Here is an 18,846-nt window from a genome sequence, read left to right on the forward strand (position 1 = left end):
CCCCCCCCCCACCCCACCTCCTCCTCCTTATGGGCTCCCCGGCCCCCCGCCACACCACCCACCCCCGAGCCACAGAATGCTGATACTGGTGATTGGCAGGCAGACAAGATGGATGAAATTAGATAAGAAATCAATGAAGGCTGACCTGAAGGACTGAGGTTCTGTTGTGTTAGGAGATGAGAAATTTTCCAGAGAGCCAAGTGGATGGTGTTCCTTGATTTCCAGTTCATGAGTATAGTTTTCTTGGTGATAGTTAGGGCTACGAGGAGAAGTCTATTGGGCATTTTGTGCAGGCTGAAAGTTGATAAGTCTCCTAGTAGACAGAGTGATGGGGATAATGGAATGTGACAGCCCATGAAGTGGGATAGTGATTCTGTGACCTCTTTCCAAAAGTGTTTGACAGGTGTGCAGTGCCAGGTGGCACGAATATATGTGTCAGAGCAATTTTGTGAACAGTGTGTGCTTTTTTCAGATGGGAAACCCATTCTAAACATTTTTTGCCCAGTGTAGTGAGTTCTCTGAAGTATTTTATACTAGATGAGTTGTATGGAGCTACATTAGGGTCAAAAGTTTTGTACTTGAAAAAATAAAATTTGAAACTGAAAATTCATGTGTTGATCTTGAATTTTGAAAAATACAACAATGTATTCAAAATAAAAATAAGTGTATGAAACGTTTTTTCAGGTTAAATATAATTTTGATTCACTTTGGTAATTCTTTTGAATAAATAATTTATTTTCACTTTTCACTTCCAAATATATATTTTGACATTTGAGGTCTTTTGACCCTGATGTGGCGTGGGGGGCGTGGCAACAACTGAGAGGGGTGTGGAATCATGAGTGACAGGCAACAACTGAGAGGGGTGTGGAATCATGAGTGACAGTGCCTTCAGGGAACGTAGGAACTAAAAAATTTCTGACTCAACACTTATATACACCATATTCATGTGACTGGCAGTGTAAAAATTGATGCCAGTGACAAACTTCCATTTAGAAATCTGTTTTAGACAGTACTGAGCACCAATTGCTGTATAAGAGCGATAAATTATGCCAGATTTTGCAGTTCAACAGCCACATTTTAAGTGCTGATATGTCCGATTTCCACATAGCACTGTGAACGCAGCGTAGTGTCCACTTCGCATGTGATGATGGCGTCCGGTCGGTCGGGTCAACCTGCTGGAGCCCATACATCCAGCACACAGGTGAGAAATGTTAACTAAGTTTTGGGAAATCATAACAAACATTAAGGGGTCGTTTTTGTGACAGCATACATTTTCACAGCTCCATCGTCACGGCCCTGTTGATGCTTCCACATCCAGACGTGTCCCCTGTACGAAACCTTTGACCTTGGGGAAAAGGAAACAATCCTAAAACACCTCCCTACTCACCTGACCTGGCTCCAGGTGATTTTTTTCCCCAAGCTTGACCTTGGGGAAAAAAATCACCTGGAGCCACAAAAATCACCTGGAGCCAGGTCAAGTTAACGTTAACTGATCTACATGAATCAGGTCTGGAGTTGAATCAACAATGATAGAGAAATATTTCGCATCACGAATCTCTTCGGCTATTACTTGCCTGGTTTTTTCCCCCATTAACTCAATGAACTCCTCGCATGTTGTTGAAGATAAGTACGAGATGTGTCATCTGCCCTTTTGGCCGTATTTCTTTATGTGTTCAGCCAGAAATGGGTCGAATTGGGATATTAACTCTAAAATACTTAAATAGTTTCCATTATGTGGGTGTTAGATAGGAGATTCAAATGATATGTTTACTATCATCATGGGCATCGGTCAGAATGCAATGAACCAGAACTCCAGGAATTGAATCTTCAAACTTAGGTTTATTTTTCAGAGAGTTTAACTGAATTTAGATGATGAATTCAGTAAAGGGTACAAAAAACACATATGGGTGGTGAATCTGGAAGAAAGCAAAAATAAGATTAAAACTTAGAAAGCTATTATAATAAGTGAAATAAGGTTACATGTCCATCTTAAAGAAATAAGGTTATTAGTAAACTAACATGGACATAGGACAAAACTAAAGAACAGATAACTTAATCTCTTAACAGGACTGCCGCCCCATGCAAAGGTGAGGAAGAAAAGAGTGGTGAGAGGGAGTGCAGGCTTTAAATAAGGAGTGATCAGGTGAACTCAATCAGCTAAACAAGGAGTGACAAAAGGTGAAAACAAAAGCCAATCATAAATGAGGAAAGGAGGAGAAAGGAAGTGAGGTAAATGAAGTGGCATAACTGAGGAAAGGAATGAGAAAATAAAAGAGAATAAGCATCTTTACTACAGTGGGGATTGCAGCAGCTCATCATTTCCTCTGAATGCCAGTCCCCTTTCTCCTAAAAACGTAATCACAGCAACAACACGTCACAGAACATCCTTCCAATATTGGCTCGCATCCATGGTTTGTTTTAGAATGGTTGAATCAATTCTCCCCGTGCCAGCGCCACTCACTCTCTGCATTAGGGTTAGCATGCTGGACCTGTATTCGGCACTCCTCTTGTGTTCGCAAATGCGGTCAGAATGTTTCCAGTCACAAAAAACATCCACAAATGCATTCTTTTTGACCCAAACAGTTTCCAGGTGAAACAGAATACATACCCAGTTGATGGTGAATATAACAGCCATTCTCGTGGTGTTAATTGTCCATTGGGAAGTCGACTGGACAACATGTCGTTGGTTAACGAACAAGATTGCCTCCCAGTCCACTATCCCTCACCGATGCAGGATATTTCGCTCATCTGTTGTGAAATGAGGAGGCCCCTCTTTCAGTCAGAGTCAACTTTACTCTGTCACTAGGGATAGTTCCCCAAAGTGCAGGATCTGTAACAGTGTCCCTCCTAGAGTAGTCTTCATGCCTCTGTAGGCCTGCAATATGGTCACCGCCATGTTCAGTTCGGTCATCTTTTTCCTCCACAGGTTGGCTATTTCCCTCTGTGTCTGGACTGGCTGCAACGTGGTCACCACCACGTTCGGTCGTTCGGTCATCTTTTTCCCCCACAGGTGGACAACTTCCAGTAGCCCTACTGGTGCTAGGGAGTTGTGGTCCCCCGACTGACTGCTGTCCTCTCGAGAACTCTGACTAGCACAGATCTGTTGGCTAGGCTGGCTAGCAGTGCAGGCGCCATCACGCTTGTCTTCGGGAGGCAGCGCTGCATCGCCGCTGCTAACAGTAGGCCTTAACCCATCATCTTCTTCTTCCACCTGTTTTTTGAAGAACTTTGAGATAGAAGGTATCTGTTGAACCAAAGCAGCAACTTTGGCTTCTTTTTCTTTTTTAAGCTTGCGCTCAGCAGCCCCACTCAGCATTCGTTTCACCATGTTGATGTCAGTCTAAATGAAATTGTTGATCCAGGTCAAGACGCGACCTACGTGACGTCATTGACGTAACCGAAAAACCTATTTTCTCCAACAAAAAATTAAATTTGGGGGAATTGGCCTTCAATGGAGCCCATGGTCATTTATTTTTATGATTTGATTTATGTATCTATCTATCTCTATATATATATATATATATATATATATATACATATTTATTTTTCCCTCAATTGGCCAAGGGCCCTGATTGGCTGCTGGGCCCTGGGCATGTGCTCTATGTGCCCGTGCGGTAATCTGTGTAAGCTTGTAGGGAAGACTTGTACCCATAGAACTTATCTTCATTCAGATACAGTGTTGCCAACTTAGCGACTTTGTCGCTATATTTAGTGACTTTTCAGACCCCTCTAGCGACTCTTTTTCAAAAAAGCGACTAGCGACAAATCTAGCAACTTTTTCTGATGTTATTGAAGACTTCTGGAGACTCTGTTGTGAGAGCACGTATCGTTCTTATTCTTCTCAACGAGCAGCGGATGCTGCCGTGGGCCCTTCCCTCGCCCCAAAGCACTCACAGACGGCCCAGTCCTCCCTCCCAGCAGCAGTCAGAGCAGGAGATGTTAACCCCTCCGCGTCCAGACTGCAAGTGAATCGCGCATGCACGGAACCGCCGCTGGCTGATCCCGACCTGGTTTACAGTCAGGGCAGGGTGTAAATGTAAAATTTTCTTTGTCTAATATAAATCACTGAAAGAAGGTTCATTTGTAGTTCTAAACATATTCAGGGTGTTTTTTTACTCAGTTTTTGTCTCTCCCACGACGTTATTCCTCTCTCCTACAGCAGCCATTACAATTACATGCATATGGACAATTATGCAAATTAGGCGATGACGTCATTTAGCGACTTTTAGGACAGCCAATAGCTACTTTTCTTACTGAGGAGTTGGCAACAGTGTTCAGATATCTTGAGGTGAGAGTACAAGAGCCCCTTTTGGACATGGCCATGCCACTGTTCCCTCGCCAAAATTTAGCCTAACTTTGGAACGTAAATAAGCCCTCTTCCTTAAGCCACTTCCTCACTGCACAAAAAAAATTGCTAATACCCGCTACCATCTGGCTTTTGTATGTAATGAAAAAAGTCACAATCGGTATTCACACTTGAGTCAGATGACTCACGAGTCACGTATATTTATCTGTTCCGGCTCCCATCTGCATTGATGGAAATAAAAAACCCGGGTGAAGGTGCTTATTTTAGCCCTTTACCAGTGAGACGCAATGATGTGCCACCACAGAACACCATCTGTCTCTCACCATCTATTCAAATTAGTTTTTAAATGAGTTTAAAATAGAGACTGAATGTAAGAGATATATAAAAAGAAGTAAGAACTGTAATTTTTTCACAGGTCTCCATGCTGCTTTCTACTGTTTACTAACCTGGTTTCCGGACTGTCAAACATGACACACCAGTTAAAAAAAACAAACAAAAAAAAACACAGAAAGGCTACAGAGCCGTGCACACGGGGCAGGGCAGCTATTTTTACATTGCCCCTTCAAGGCAGAAATTTTATGACGTTATGCCACTTTGCCGTTCTGTACATGAGGTACAATCGCAGAATGGGGGGACAGTGTGGTATTGCCTCTGAGCTGGGAACAGAGGTAGTAACAAAATGGAACACCGACACACACACCGAAACGGTGTCTGTATAAATGGAACAGCTGGCAGGACGGGTGTGACGTTTTGATGACGTTATGCATTTAACCCACCACGGGAGATTTAGAAAGCAGCTGATAGCAGTAAGCGGCTATCTTACAGCCACTAACAGTGGCTGAAAATGTCTGCAAATTGGTAAAAACTATGAGGTCCATCAGCTCCTTACCCTCCGAGCAGAGGATGAGATCAGCTGCCATATAACAGAGACAGTAAATGATTGTTATTGACATGTTATGCCATTGTTATTGTTAACGCATATGTCACACTAGAGGCCGACGCTGCTTTGTTACACGTCACGCCTGTAAAGCCTCTTTCGATTAATTGATGCCGGCATGCTGTCTATAATCACACATGGGGTAATGCTGCTGATATTTGTTTCTGTGTAAAAATGCAAAAGGCAGCATAAAGAAGAGACTTTGTAGCCACCCTATAATGCCATCTCCGTGTAAAAAGGGCTGCAGTGTCAGGGTGGTCGTGGCTCCCCCTGACCCCCCGGGGGTACCACAGCACAGTATGTTTTAATCCTCAGAAATGACAATAAATATGTTTTTGTTTGTTGTCCTTGTAATAAAAGACATATTTCAAAAAAAAAAAAAGAAAAAAAAAGAAATGACAATAAATAAATAAATAGATAGATATAATAATAACAATAATTGTAATCCTAGAATAATTTCCTAAATGCAAAGAACAAATGAACAAACCTGAGGCCAGAAAAATTACCACAGTGTACTTTAATAAATGAATTTTGGTAGTTTGTGTTGCATTAGATTCAAATAAAAATTTACAAAAATCCCATATATACAAAAATGTAATTTTGATCATGTTTATCACTCTTGATTCATTTTTATTAATTTTTTTTTTTACAATAAAATGTACTTTTTCCCCATTGAAAGAATTTTTAGCACTTCCAACTTTCATCACACAATGCAACTTACTGAAAAGACCGATTTTTTTTGTCTTAACATTTGTATCTTTTTTAAATACACCACATACACCACATTTATCTTTTTTTTTCTCAGTAGTATATCGTCATAGTTACAGCCATTGTGGTGGCATCAAACTTCTAAAGACACCCTTCACAGTCAGAACTCAAAAAGAGAGGAATGTTCTTTTTTTAACATGTACACTTTGCATACATTTATTTACAGATAAGCTTTTAAGTTGATCAGTTCACTATCTGTGGTACTCCATGTTCAACCATCTCTCTAAACAGACATCTGTACAGAATGATTATACAAGTGTGACTGGAATCCTATCATTATTCACCTGCTGGTTCCTGTGCTTGTACTAAAGCTGGATTATCTCAACTGTAACTGTTGCTGCTCCATGACCAAACTAAATAGTCATTTTCTCTGCTTACACAGCTGTGAGCTAAGAGCTAAAAAGTTGACTCCTCTGTTGTGTTTGGCTGGTATTTCCAAAACCTCTACAGCAGAGTTTTGATCCAGTACAGCTGGTGAACAGAAACAGCTTAGGGGCTAAGACACTCACAAGAAACACGGTCTGTTCACATCTCAGAGAGCTACAGAGGACATAGAAATAATACATTACTGCTGTTTGCTGCCTGTGTGAGAAGAGTGGTCATTGCTATCTCTCACTGTGTAGACAGCAACATGTCTCCTCAGACAAGTCCTCATACCAAGTAGGTGTTTATTTGGAGCCTTTCAGAATAACACATACAAAAAAAGATTTGTTGTATGGTTTTCACATCTGCCTAAGCTTTTATTTTAGGCAACTAAAGTTATTTGGCAAGGGAAGTATTGTAGTCATGGTAAAAAGAAACAGATATTGACTGTTGGTAGAGGATGGGATGCTAGCCTATGTAACTTCATGGTAAGAACAGTCTTGGTTCATATTTAACCCAGTTGCCAGAGGGAAATGCTGGCTTTGTATGTTTCTGTAAACCATGAATACATTTTGCAAGTTTCATACATATCAACCTTTCAAAAGTTATGTAGTGCATGAGCAGACTTTGTTATCAGGAGATGGAGGCGATGGTGAATGACGTGTCCCCTGGGCAAAACACCCGCCAAGCTGTAGACCACTGTTAGAAACCAACAAACAACAAAACTGGTTGTGTTTTAATGAGTGATTGCTGTGTTTCTAGCAGCTTCTTGGCCACCAAACCTGAGTGGTAATAGTGTCACAAGAAGTGATTGTTTTTTGCCAAGGCATTGCTGCGTTCCAAGCCAGGATTGGGCCCTCAAAACTGGGTTTTTAAAGGTGTTTTAAGCCAAAACATGATCTTTTCCTAATCATAACCAAGTAGTATTTGTACCTAAACCTAACCACACTTTATTCATATAAATGAAATGTATCTGTGGTTTGCAGAGATGTACAATGCCAACATTTCTTCTGGTGACTGGGCAACCAACTCGGTCTCATTCCTACAGTTGTCAAATACCGCCACTTGGTCAGTGATTTCCATGTCAGACCCCAATGACAAAACAGGCATCCTCCATTTCAGGTGTAATACAACGTCGGGTGGCATCAGTTAATAATGTCTCTGGACTGTGTCAGTTTGAAATGCCGTTGGACAACAACATAATTTAAGGACCTGGAAAGCTCCTAGTGGGTGGGTGAGAGTGGTGGTGGATGGGTCCAACAAACCCCACACTTTCACCCGGGAGCACGCAGTTCGCTTCCCATATGAATGTTAAGCCAAATCATGATGTTTTGTCTAAACCTAACCATGTGCTTTTGTTGCACAATGAAGTAAAAGTAAATATGCTGTGTTTTACCAATGTTGTAAGTTTATTTTGAAAAAGACTGTATGCATCTAATGAGCAGGAACTGCACATTTTCTGTGAAAAGGGAAGTGAATGTCGAAAAGACAATAAGCATTTAACAGGTGGAAAGTGACACACCATCCCAGAACATCAATAGCAGGAGGTCACCTAGCATGTCATATGTAGAGGTGAAAAGCCACTGACCAAGTGGCGATATGGGGCAACCCAACTGACCAGAAAAAGCGCAGCAATAAGGACATGATCCCTCAGTGGCTTCCCACCACTGAACACTTGTGACAAAAGACAAGCCCCGTCCAGTTGTATTGGATGTGGCATGTCTCCTCCATGCACATATGGGAAAAAATCTAGAGGTGGAAATGTTTTTGTCTTCTCTTTTACATCAGTAGCTACTGAAAAAAGCTGAAACGTGACACACATTAGAGCATACCATGATAATTATTAATTTTAAATGTCTTGAACATGGCTCTATGTGTGATTGTTATCATACATAATAAATGTATTACTATATCCCTGATATTTTATCATATCCTTGGTGTCTGTAATTTTGCTAATGTAACTCCAGACAATATGTGGATTTCAATACAGTGACCCAAAACAATCAGTTGAGAGGTTCAGGAGTTTGTGAATAACCATTACTGTGACTGTCTTCTTCATAGACTGACAGCTTAGTTTGTAGGCTGATTTATAATTTCACAGAATGAAGAAGTGCAGTGGAAACAAGCTGAGGCAGAGGAGGAGAATGGAAATGATTTTCCTCCAGTGATTAAGAAACAAATGGAATGCAATGCAATGAGAAAAGTCTTCCGAGTGTTGTGATCCTCTACATTGCTTCTGTATTTCATGATAGCTAAAGCACTGTCACAAATGCTGCCTTGATTTTACAACTAAAGACAATCAGCAGTCTGCCATGTTTGCTCCCGCTGGACACAAAGCTTTTCATCTGAGAGATGTTCAGGCTGGAAGGATGAATGACTGAAGTCTATTCAACCTCCCTGTTGGACAATGTCCCAGTCCTAGTATAAGCACAGTAACTGCTGTTGAGACATTATTATTAAATAGTGTAAAAAAACCAAACAAATCCCAACCCCCAACACACACACACACACACACACACACACACAAACTCGCACACACATGCCACAGGCTAACCAGAAAACCTAGCTGTGCTTTCAGTACAGCCTCAAAGTCCTGGGTGATGAGATTGAAATAAAGACAAATATAGAAATATATTTTCTTTAAGGCAAACAAAACATAGAAAGCAGCGTTTTGTTATGACCAGAGTGAGGGAGGGAGTCTTAAGTTGATCTGTCATGTTATGATCCTGCAGTGAGCAGGATACCCACCACCAGTTAGATGTTCCAGAACTTGAGCACCTGTGGAGCATAATGGAGGATTACCCTGTTTATGACAGCACCTCATTCTCTGTTGTAACAGTGAAATTAGACAAATCTCAAGGCAGACCAAACCCCCTGCTGAAATAGCACTTTTCAAGAAACTTTACTCTACTGACAAAATATTTAATGCAAGGGCCAGATGTATGAAAAGTTCATGCATGGGAGTCCAGTGCTGCCATGTGTGTGCATGATATGACAAATTAAAATACAGGTTTAAAAGTTACTGCCAAAACTTAATGGAATGAATAATATAAACCAATTTAATAAGATGGTAATTGTCTTTTTTATGGTAGTCTAGAAGACCAGCATATAATTCAAATTCAAGTTAAAAAAAACATTTTGCCATTTCAGTTTGGCGCATTGTCTGCAAATTTGAAAATGAACAGTCCATTTCACATCCAATTTTCATTATCATTATGTCAGTGTTATGCTGTGGAGTACACTGAATATGACTTGTTAATGGAATTTTCCATTTAGTTTTAGGAAATTGTATTCTCTGTCTGAGTTCTTTACAAGTACAGGGAGCTGAGTCTATGTGCCACCAGGACACAGTGTATTGCCAATGAGAAGGTGGAGGATATTCTTTCCATGAAACAAAACTGAGGTAGCTTTATGTTTAGTATATATCAGTACACATCATATACTGTATGTCAGTATATGTGTTGGTATGTTAGTTCATGATATGGTGATAAGTAAACCAAGGCTACACTGGATTTGGGAGACACCTCAAATAAACTCACATCAAATTCTTTGATAGTCCTTACAAGAAATATAAGGCTGCATTTACTGCAAGCTGCAAATGTGCTTCTCAACCTTCAATCAAACCCAGTCTCACACCGAAATCATCAAATACCAGCGCTTGGTCAGTGACTTCCTTTCACGTCGGCATGATACGCAGCTGGCCCGTCAGGGGAAAACACAGCAGGACAACAATATAAGTTAAGGGAGCAGAATGTCCGAGTAGGGCGGGCGGGAGGTGTGGTGGATGTGTCCAACAACCATCGACTTTCACCTTTCACCCAACCACATGCTTTTGTTGCCTAAACCCAAACACGTGCGTGTGTTGGCTAAATGTAACCATGTGCGTTTTTTATTGAAAGAAAACCATCAATTTGCGGCATTGTACTGACGTAGTGCATTTATTTTGAAAGACACTGTATGCAAACTGTACATTACCTGTGAAAACTGAAGTGTATTTTGAAAACAGACCATGCATGTAACGGGCTGAAATTGACACGGCGTCCCAGAACATCAACAACCAACGCACCAAGGGGACCTTGTATATCATATTTTCGACGTGGAAAGTCCATGACCAAACATCGATATGTGACGAGGTTGGAGTGAGGATGTGTTGAACCCATCAGACTTTCTTATAGACCGTGACCATTCCTGTCCACCTATTGTTTCATTGTAGCAGCTGTCTGGTAAACAGATAAAGTGAAATATTGTCTGCTTAGATAAAATGATGGCAATGCTTTCAGTGAGTGTTAATTATTGCATAAACTTTTGAAGTATTTTTTTCACAATTCCAATGTTGGCAGCTAAGCCCACTGAGGAACTCTGCTGGTGAATTAGGTCAATAATAAAGAAGAGAGATCTGCGATCTGCTGTAGTTGTTCTACTAACGAAAAATCTGTCATTGTGACACCTCTGATGCTTTCAGCTGGCCTTTGAATTCTTGGTCTTCTGGCATATATCATGCCAATATTAATAAAATTAACTAATTACAAATGAAAATGAATAGCTTTTTAGGTGTGTATTTGGTTTGACCGCTTCCTGAACAGGCAGAGGTTAAATATAAGCTGATTTCTCCCTTTTCATATGTCCAAAAGTACTCCGCTGTACTGGATGTAGATTGTTGCTATAAGCCTGCCATTGGCTGGCTATTTAGTCCGGCATTCTCCTCTCTGTCTGCTATCTCTACTATTTTTTGGGGTGTTTTCTTTTGCGGAGAATTAGCCATTTTAATGATGGTGCTTGCCTCCTTACATGCAAATAATCAACCAAAACAAGTTCCCTGTCATATTTCATAAGGGCACTGTTGCTCACCATTGCTGCATGCTGGGCTCTTCACCATGCCAGATGATTGTGATTGGTTTAAAGAAATATAAACAAACCAAAGCCTTTTTTCCCCTATAGCACTAGGATATTGTGTGAAGAGCTGAATATGAGCTCCTGCAGTGCTGTCTAAATGCAGCCTTGTACCTTGTGCCATGCTCTAAGTCTAACTGTACCTGTGCTTTTTCTACTGGGAAAGTTAAAAAGAACCCAGGTGGGTAGCACCTAATGTAGCCTGGAGCGCTAGCCTACAACAGAGATGGGTGTCGGGTTACAGAGGTCTGGTGAGCTTACATCTTTTTAACTCCATACCTCCAGATTTTTTTTTTTTTTTTTTTTTTGTTAAATTGTAGTCTTAAGCTTCAACCAACGCTGACTCAAGGAATATCATGTGAGGCAATTTATCCAATTTCACACAGCTGCCTCTAGAGATACAAAAGGCTTTATACAACTTATACAACCCCTATTCAGTAGTACTCCCCAAATCCTGTGGAAAAATGTGTAAATAAACCAAAAGTTCAAAATTAAATTTTATATATATATATATATATATATGTGTGTGTGTGTGTGTGTGTGTGTGTATGTATATATATATATATATATATATATATATATGTATATAGCACTCAAACACAGTATTGTGGCAATGAGGCAAAAGAATAAGCCTAAACTGTATGTATTTACGGTAAAACTTCAATTAAGAGCCTACACATACCTGGCTACACATTTTCACAAATAAAGAGCTGTGTCAATTTGATGCCTGGTCTGGTTGCCAAGCAGTTAATTTTTTTATAGAAGTTTTTTGGACATATAAAAGCAGGTTGTTGGATGCCTCAAATTATGTGTCCATTCCTTGATTACCCTGTAAGTTATTCATATTCCTTTAGTCCGTAAGGTCCTCAGATCAAAAGAATCAAGTTTTTCATAAAAATTAATCCAGGTTGTGAATATTGTTTTAACACGATAAAATGGTGTTCTGTCAGTATGCTGGGTGCTGTAATCCTCGTGTGCCGTAATTCTCTCTCTCTTTGATGCGCTGCCTTTCGGAGTTAGATCAAGTCAATGATTAATACTAGATATATTATCTGAAGCCTAAATTTTATATAAGTAATATTCATACTGGTTCAAATAAACAATTTGATTGTATTCCCCATCTTTGCTGAGCAACAGTTTTGTGTGAAAAGAATTAAAGGCCTGTCCCATATAGACAGCTGTTGATTTCAGTGATTTAAGCAAATAATAGCCTGGGCTATTCATTGAAGTTTTACGGGTAAGTTATATGACTTATGCTTCAATATACAAACTGATTCATGTGCCACATTCTAAACTGAAAGAATGAGACACTTGAAGACATGACAGAAACAGGTGACTTTAGACAAATAAAAACTTTAACAAACTTAAAGAACCATACCACCCTGTTTTCACATTTGAGCTCTAACTCCACATTATTATTTATACTTTATATTTTTACTACCATTTTCAGATCCAGACATTGTTAGATTTTTTTTATGTATTTTGCCTACAGTTCCAGGCCTCCACTGATTTCCAGTCATTTCTGCACAGTATGAAACAGCAAGAAATGCAGTTTACATGCAGATAGATTTGGAAAGTTGGCACTGCATTACCTTATAACAATGATTTTGACAATAATTTATATAGATGATATTCACTTGATTAGGGGGTGCATCACCTCTAACCCCTAACCCCAAAGAGTTTTAGACCATGCTGCAATTGCAGGAAAAGAGTGGCCCCTTTGAACACAAAGTACATTCAAATTTCTAAAACACAGCAGCATGGTTTGCAAAATGCTTGGCTGTGACATTAAGTAACGGTGGCATGTCTAAAACATGCAAACTTGCTTGTATGGTCCTTTAAAGTGTGTCTCTGACAGCACACAATGGGTCTGTTCACAGAAATCAGTTCAAATGATTCAAGATACTACAACTATACTAACCACTTTTGGACTTGCCTTCACCAACAAAATACAACTATGATAAAAACTAAGCTCATAAGCTCTTAAACTTATATCTAATGAGAAAACCACAAATAACAGCTGTATTATACCAATATTTGCCAGGAAAGTGGATCATGAAAACATCCCTCTGGTTCTTTTTGTGGTCTGCACATACTGGGCTACACACTGTTTAGTGCTGTATATGTAAAAAAAAAAAAAAAAAAAAAAAAAAAGATGATCAGTGTATTTAGGTTTTGGACATTGACTGCAATGACCTGGAATGGATGTCAGACTTCATACACGGATTGATAAGAGGCTATAACAGCTCTGTATACCTGGGGCCTGGTTTGGTTAAGCAGGATGAAAATATGTACAGTCTCATGCCATGATTATCCCATTAACTTGTTTTGTGCTTTTCTCTCTTCTTGCCATCCTCAGGAAATAAAAAAGACATTGCACTTGTGACGTAAATCAAGAAAGACAACCTGAAACTTTCTTTTGTGCAGACATTTAATGTTTTAAAAGACACATGATTATCAATGTGTCACTAATCAGCTAAAATTCCTGAACACGGTGGATTTGACTGACAGCTTATCTACAGAATGTAGTGATGTCATTGCCTCTCGCTTCCCTGAAGTCAAGCTGTTTGGGTTGGGAGTGTGGTGTAAATGGTATAGCTCTCCTTTTTGTCTGCAGTCTCAAGCTGTCTTTTTGCACTCTGATTCAGATCACTGGGGACGTATTTTCATTAATACACGGTATGTTGAAGTAACAGTTTGACTGGTAGAGACTGTATATAAAGATGGACAACTTGACAGCTCCCCAAAAGTGAAGCCAAAACATCTGGATCGCCCCCTGGTGGCTTGCTGCAATGTGGGTCATAAACCCCACCCCCTCTATGTTAGTGGATGGGTCATGGGCCAAACTAAAAAACTCAAAGTACGCATCACATACATTTTTCCCAAAGATACTTTCTGTCATTTTAGGTAGTCTTTATCATGCTGATGTTTGTTATAAAGTCAGCAGAGAGGGCTTTTCGATGGTCTTCTAGGAGGTTAGCTATTGTTGCCATGCTGAGCTTGTTGCTATAGTTAGCTTTACCAGGGGGTCAGCTTTAAGAGTCTCTTTTTTGCCATGCTTGGCTGACTTTGGTGTCATATTACGGTGATCTTTTGCCAAAAGTGATAACATCCACCATTTGGTTACAAGTAAAAATTGAATTATAGGGTTCTATAAAGTTAAGTACACAAAAGTTTCGGGAGCTAGTCTCACTGCGTGTCTACTCCATCATACCCAAGTATTTAGTTTTTCTGATAAGTTTGGTGTAACTAGTAATTTGATGTTAAAAAAAGGGGGGGATTGATGTCATGATTGACATCTGCTTGTGCCAGTCAGTGTGCTCGCAATCAATGGTGCTGCTTGAGATTGGGCAGGAACTCGATACCAGCAAAGATGGCTACTGCATAGACTCTGGCTCCAAATGACGTCACCATCCCAAGATGGCAGCGGCATTATCTGGGATATGTTGGCTTGGTTTTTGTACACTGGAGGTAAGTGGAAACGCATTGTCCATCTTTATATACAGTCCATGGTCCAACACTTAAATTAGAACTCCTAGTATGTATAGTCATGAACCCTAGAAGATGACTTTGGTGACCCCCTGACCCCTGCCACCAGTCAATCAAAAATGTAATTTGACTAACATTTGGACATCACAAGGTGTCTTGAAAACAAATTTTCAGAATTGAATTAAGTTTGCTCTTGATTTTAATGTCTCCACCAGAAATCTTAATGGTGAGGCCCTGATCTTCCCTCCCTTGTCACCACCAGGGCAAACCTTACATTTTCAGCACCATTGTTAGAATGTTGTTTATGACCTCAAACACCTCATCACATGATCTTGTCTCCAGGTGCCACTAGCAAGGCTTTAGAAAGTTGTTTCATCATCATCATTATCATCATCATCATCATCAGGTACTGTCTTGCCCTGATATAAGACACACCACACTGCTGATCTTGATCGGATCTGATGAAACCTAGCCATTTCAGTCACACAGGTGTTCATATATTTTATGAACATTATGCTAAAAAATAATGAAAAATGCTAAAAGTCTGAACTCACTGGATGACAGGATGGCTATAATTTTATGATCACCTTCAAAAGGTTTTCAGTCAGAGCCACAGCTTAGCTGAAATCCACCTCACTTTGATTCTCTGACTACCCTCTACCCATTTCTCCCTGTATAGTTCACCATCTGTGCTGTCCTAACTTCACCATCCACCATTTAATCCAAATTTACCATCTCCCCTTGTTTCTTTTCATTTGTTGCATTAATTTGAAAGGCAAACTCTTTTTGATGAATGTCTTTGTGTTATTTAAACACTATTACCATGGCAGATAGAGAGGTGTGCTGTGTCATTTATATATCATCTGGCCACCAGTTACAGCACTGACTAGGCTGCAGCTGAGCAGCCCCCATTGTATGAGCGAGGGAGAAACATTGTGCCGTCTTTGTTTTACACAACTTGTGTTGACTTAAGTGAAAAGGACCTATTAATTCCTGTTGGATTAAATCATGTTTTGTTACTTGCACCAGCCTGCAGTTGCTTTTTGTTTTGCCTTTTTCCAGCCTGTTCTCATGCTGAAGTCGCCAAATACCACTGCTTTGTTGTTGATTTCAGCATCACACACTGATGTCACAAGCCACCTTTCCCCATAGTATGATATGCCGCCGGGCATCATCAGTTTGTAACCGGGCTGGACAGCACCTGTTGCAGCAGTATGATACACCACCAAGCGTTGTCATTTCATAACGTGGCTGGAGGGCACTAGTATGATACACCACAGGACAGCATCAGATTGAAACACTGCAGGTAACAATGTGATATGAGGACTTGGAAAGTCCCTATAGGGCATGCGGGAGTTGTGGTGGATGGGTCCAGAACCCTGGTGTTAGCTTCCTGTATGAATGTAGAGCCAAATCATGATGTTTTTTGTTTGTTTTTTTTCAAACCTAACCACATGCTTTTGTTGAACTCCCGGCATTGGTTGCGGCATCCCAGAACATCAACAGCAGACTCAGGAGGATACCTAGCACGTAATATGTAGGCATAAAAGTCCACTGACAAAGCGGCGATATGTAACGACTTGGGATAAGAATGTGCTGAGTTTCCTGCATTAAAATTCATTAAATGAAAATTTCAGGACTTCATCATTTACTCTTCCCAGAACCATGATATGTGTTATAGTGGTGGTCTTAAATTAAGCTTTGACAGTGGCACTTCAGTTAACCAAAAATCACTTGGTTAGCATTTCTCATTAAAGCCAGTGGACACAACCAGCACCATGCTAACATATGTTGTGTGGCTTGGTGTAACAAAGTTAAAAGCTGCTGGGAAACATTTTTCCCAGAAGGTGACGTGTGTTTATCAAAGATGGATGATAGCGATACACACATCAAGCACACGTCCTCCTGAGCTGCTTCTCTTGTTTGAACACCACACACACATGCACACACACACACACACACCTTCATCACCTATTGCCAACACATACACACTCACAGCACTAAAAACACAGACTCACAATGACTTCAATACCCTCTACATCATCTCTAAAGTAAAAAATGCTGCATGTTGTATCAGAGTACTGTACATCCTGGTGGTTGGTTTAGTTTGGCTGAGATGGCTGCTTGCCTGCTTTTTCTCTTCTTTTCCATCATCGACTCATTTCCATTTCCTGCATCATCCTCTCTTGTCATCTCCTTTTCATTGCTATCTGCCACTTTGCTCATTTCTTCTGCTCTCCCCTCCACATTTGCCTCCACAGATAAGCAAAGATCAGTATCGCAGCACAGCCAGGTTGATGTGGCTGGACTGAAAATAGTTGAGTTGAGCTGCCAGGAAGATTTTTTTTTCTTGGCATTGTGGGAGTTTGACTTATATTTCCTCATGGGAGAAAGGCAGTGAGTTTGTGACTGTTCAACCTTCACCGCTTCTTTCTCTCTCCATGTTCTTCCTTCCTGCCAGGTTTGGTTGACTTTATCCAAACAAAACACAATGACTGAGTATAGATGCTACTTTAACCATTGTCTTCATGTAGTTGACTTTCTGTCCGACCTTCATCCACGATAGACCATAGTTATCCAAGAGGAATCAAATGTCTAGGCCAGAGGAGAACTTTTTGGACTTCCCAGCCATCTCAAAGTGGTCCTACTCCTCAGAATCTAGAGGACATGTCCAAGGAAGCTTTTTGGCACTAAGAGAACAGGAGCGATGAGTTATCATGTGGATGTTGATGGAAGTAGTAGTTGTGGCTGCTATGGGATCACATCATTAGAACTTTCAAACAGTAGGTCACCAACACATTAAGACAGATATGACAGGTCAAAGTCTTTGCTGACGCTGAATGAGGGATTGTTTCCTTTCCTCTTCACATTAGAGGAATTCCTGTATAATTCAGGTGTCATTTAGGTTAAAGTGGAATATCTGATGACTTAAAACTCATCTGAATGGACATGGACCTATGCTTAATTTATCCCTAACTTCTTCAGACTTAAGCAAATAATGCATCAGCAGCTTGTACTGTCTGAGTAGAGTGTTGAGGCACTCTGCTGATTTGCATTTAGTTCATACCAGATGGGATTTCCCTGATGAGTGGAAGTAAAAAATAATAGCAACCACCCTAAAAAGAACACAAACACATCCGGTGACATCAACTGCACTTGCGCCAAATTGCTCCTTAGATCACTACCAACAGGGCTGTATGCTCCTGGGTGGGCGCTAATGCTAAAGAATAGAAAAAGAAAAATGGTAACGACAGATGAGAAGTGAGATTGTTGGTAGTAACAAATTCTTATTGCCACAGTCCCTGTTAGTGTTCATGTGATAGCAGAATAAACGGTTGCACTCCTCTGTGGGTTCTGAGGGCAGGGTGGAACTATAACGTGGTCTCGTATTCCAACCTCTCCTGCACCAGTGCATCATCTTTGTACTGCAGCCGGGGAGGAGTCAGCGAGCAGTCTATGGCCAGGATTGCCTTGCGTATACTGCGGTCGAGTACATGACGCTCCCAGGCTGGGTAGCGGTTCCTACAAAGGTCGATCTTGATGACGGTCTCTTCAAGGCGTGGAGCACGAGACGATGGCGTGGATGGCACTGTGGGTCGGACCTGAAAAACTGGCATGCAGCCATCCCGCTCAGAATACTTCCCCATGTCACGTTCCAGGGTTGTGGTGGCACCTCGGTTAGAACGTAGTGAGTTGGTGGCACCTTCTGATGGTAATGTAGAGAACTGAGAGGTGGGGTCCAGGTCAAGACCCTGGCCACTTGGCGAACGCCCAAAGCGTGGCCCATTGGGATGGAAAAAGGCATAGTACATGAGCATGAAAACCACGCCGGTGAGGAAACTGCTGAAGATGACACAGAGTGCTGGCACTGCAAAGGCGTCAGTGGTGTGAGGCGATCGGTAGAGATACCACAATGCACTGAGAGCAGCATTCTCCACCAAAATCACCAGGTAATAGATGAAAAGTCGACACCTGCACAAAGACATAATAAAAGAAATGAATCAGATAGAATGAAACCAAAGCATGAAGCATCTCTCCAGTATTAGCAGGATGGGCAAATGTGTGGATGTAAGTGCTTGTATTGTACTTTGAC

General features: G+C 40.8%; 1 protein-coding gene across 1 annotated transcript in view; it reads right to left on the minus strand.

The window, feature by feature from the left end:
• Positions 1-5,749: 5,749 nt before the first annotated feature.
• The window catches only part of xkr4 (XK related 4), a 57,014-nt gene continuing 43,917 nt past the window's right edge, over positions 5,750-18,846 (minus strand). Inside the window, exon 4 of the mRNA XM_050074802.1 lies at positions 5,750-18,725. Coding sequence (XP_049930759.1) covers positions 18,125-18,725 — 601 coding nt within the window. The 3' untranslated portion in view covers positions 5,750-18,124. The remainder of the gene's footprint in view (positions 18,726-18,846) is intronic.

Source organism: Epinephelus moara, chromosome 21 (assembly GCF_006386435.1).
Source record: "Epinephelus moara isolate mb chromosome 21, YSFRI_EMoa_1.0, whole genome shotgun sequence".
NCBI classification, from domain to species: domain Eukaryota; kingdom Metazoa; phylum Chordata; class Actinopteri; order Perciformes; family Serranidae; genus Epinephelus; species Epinephelus moara.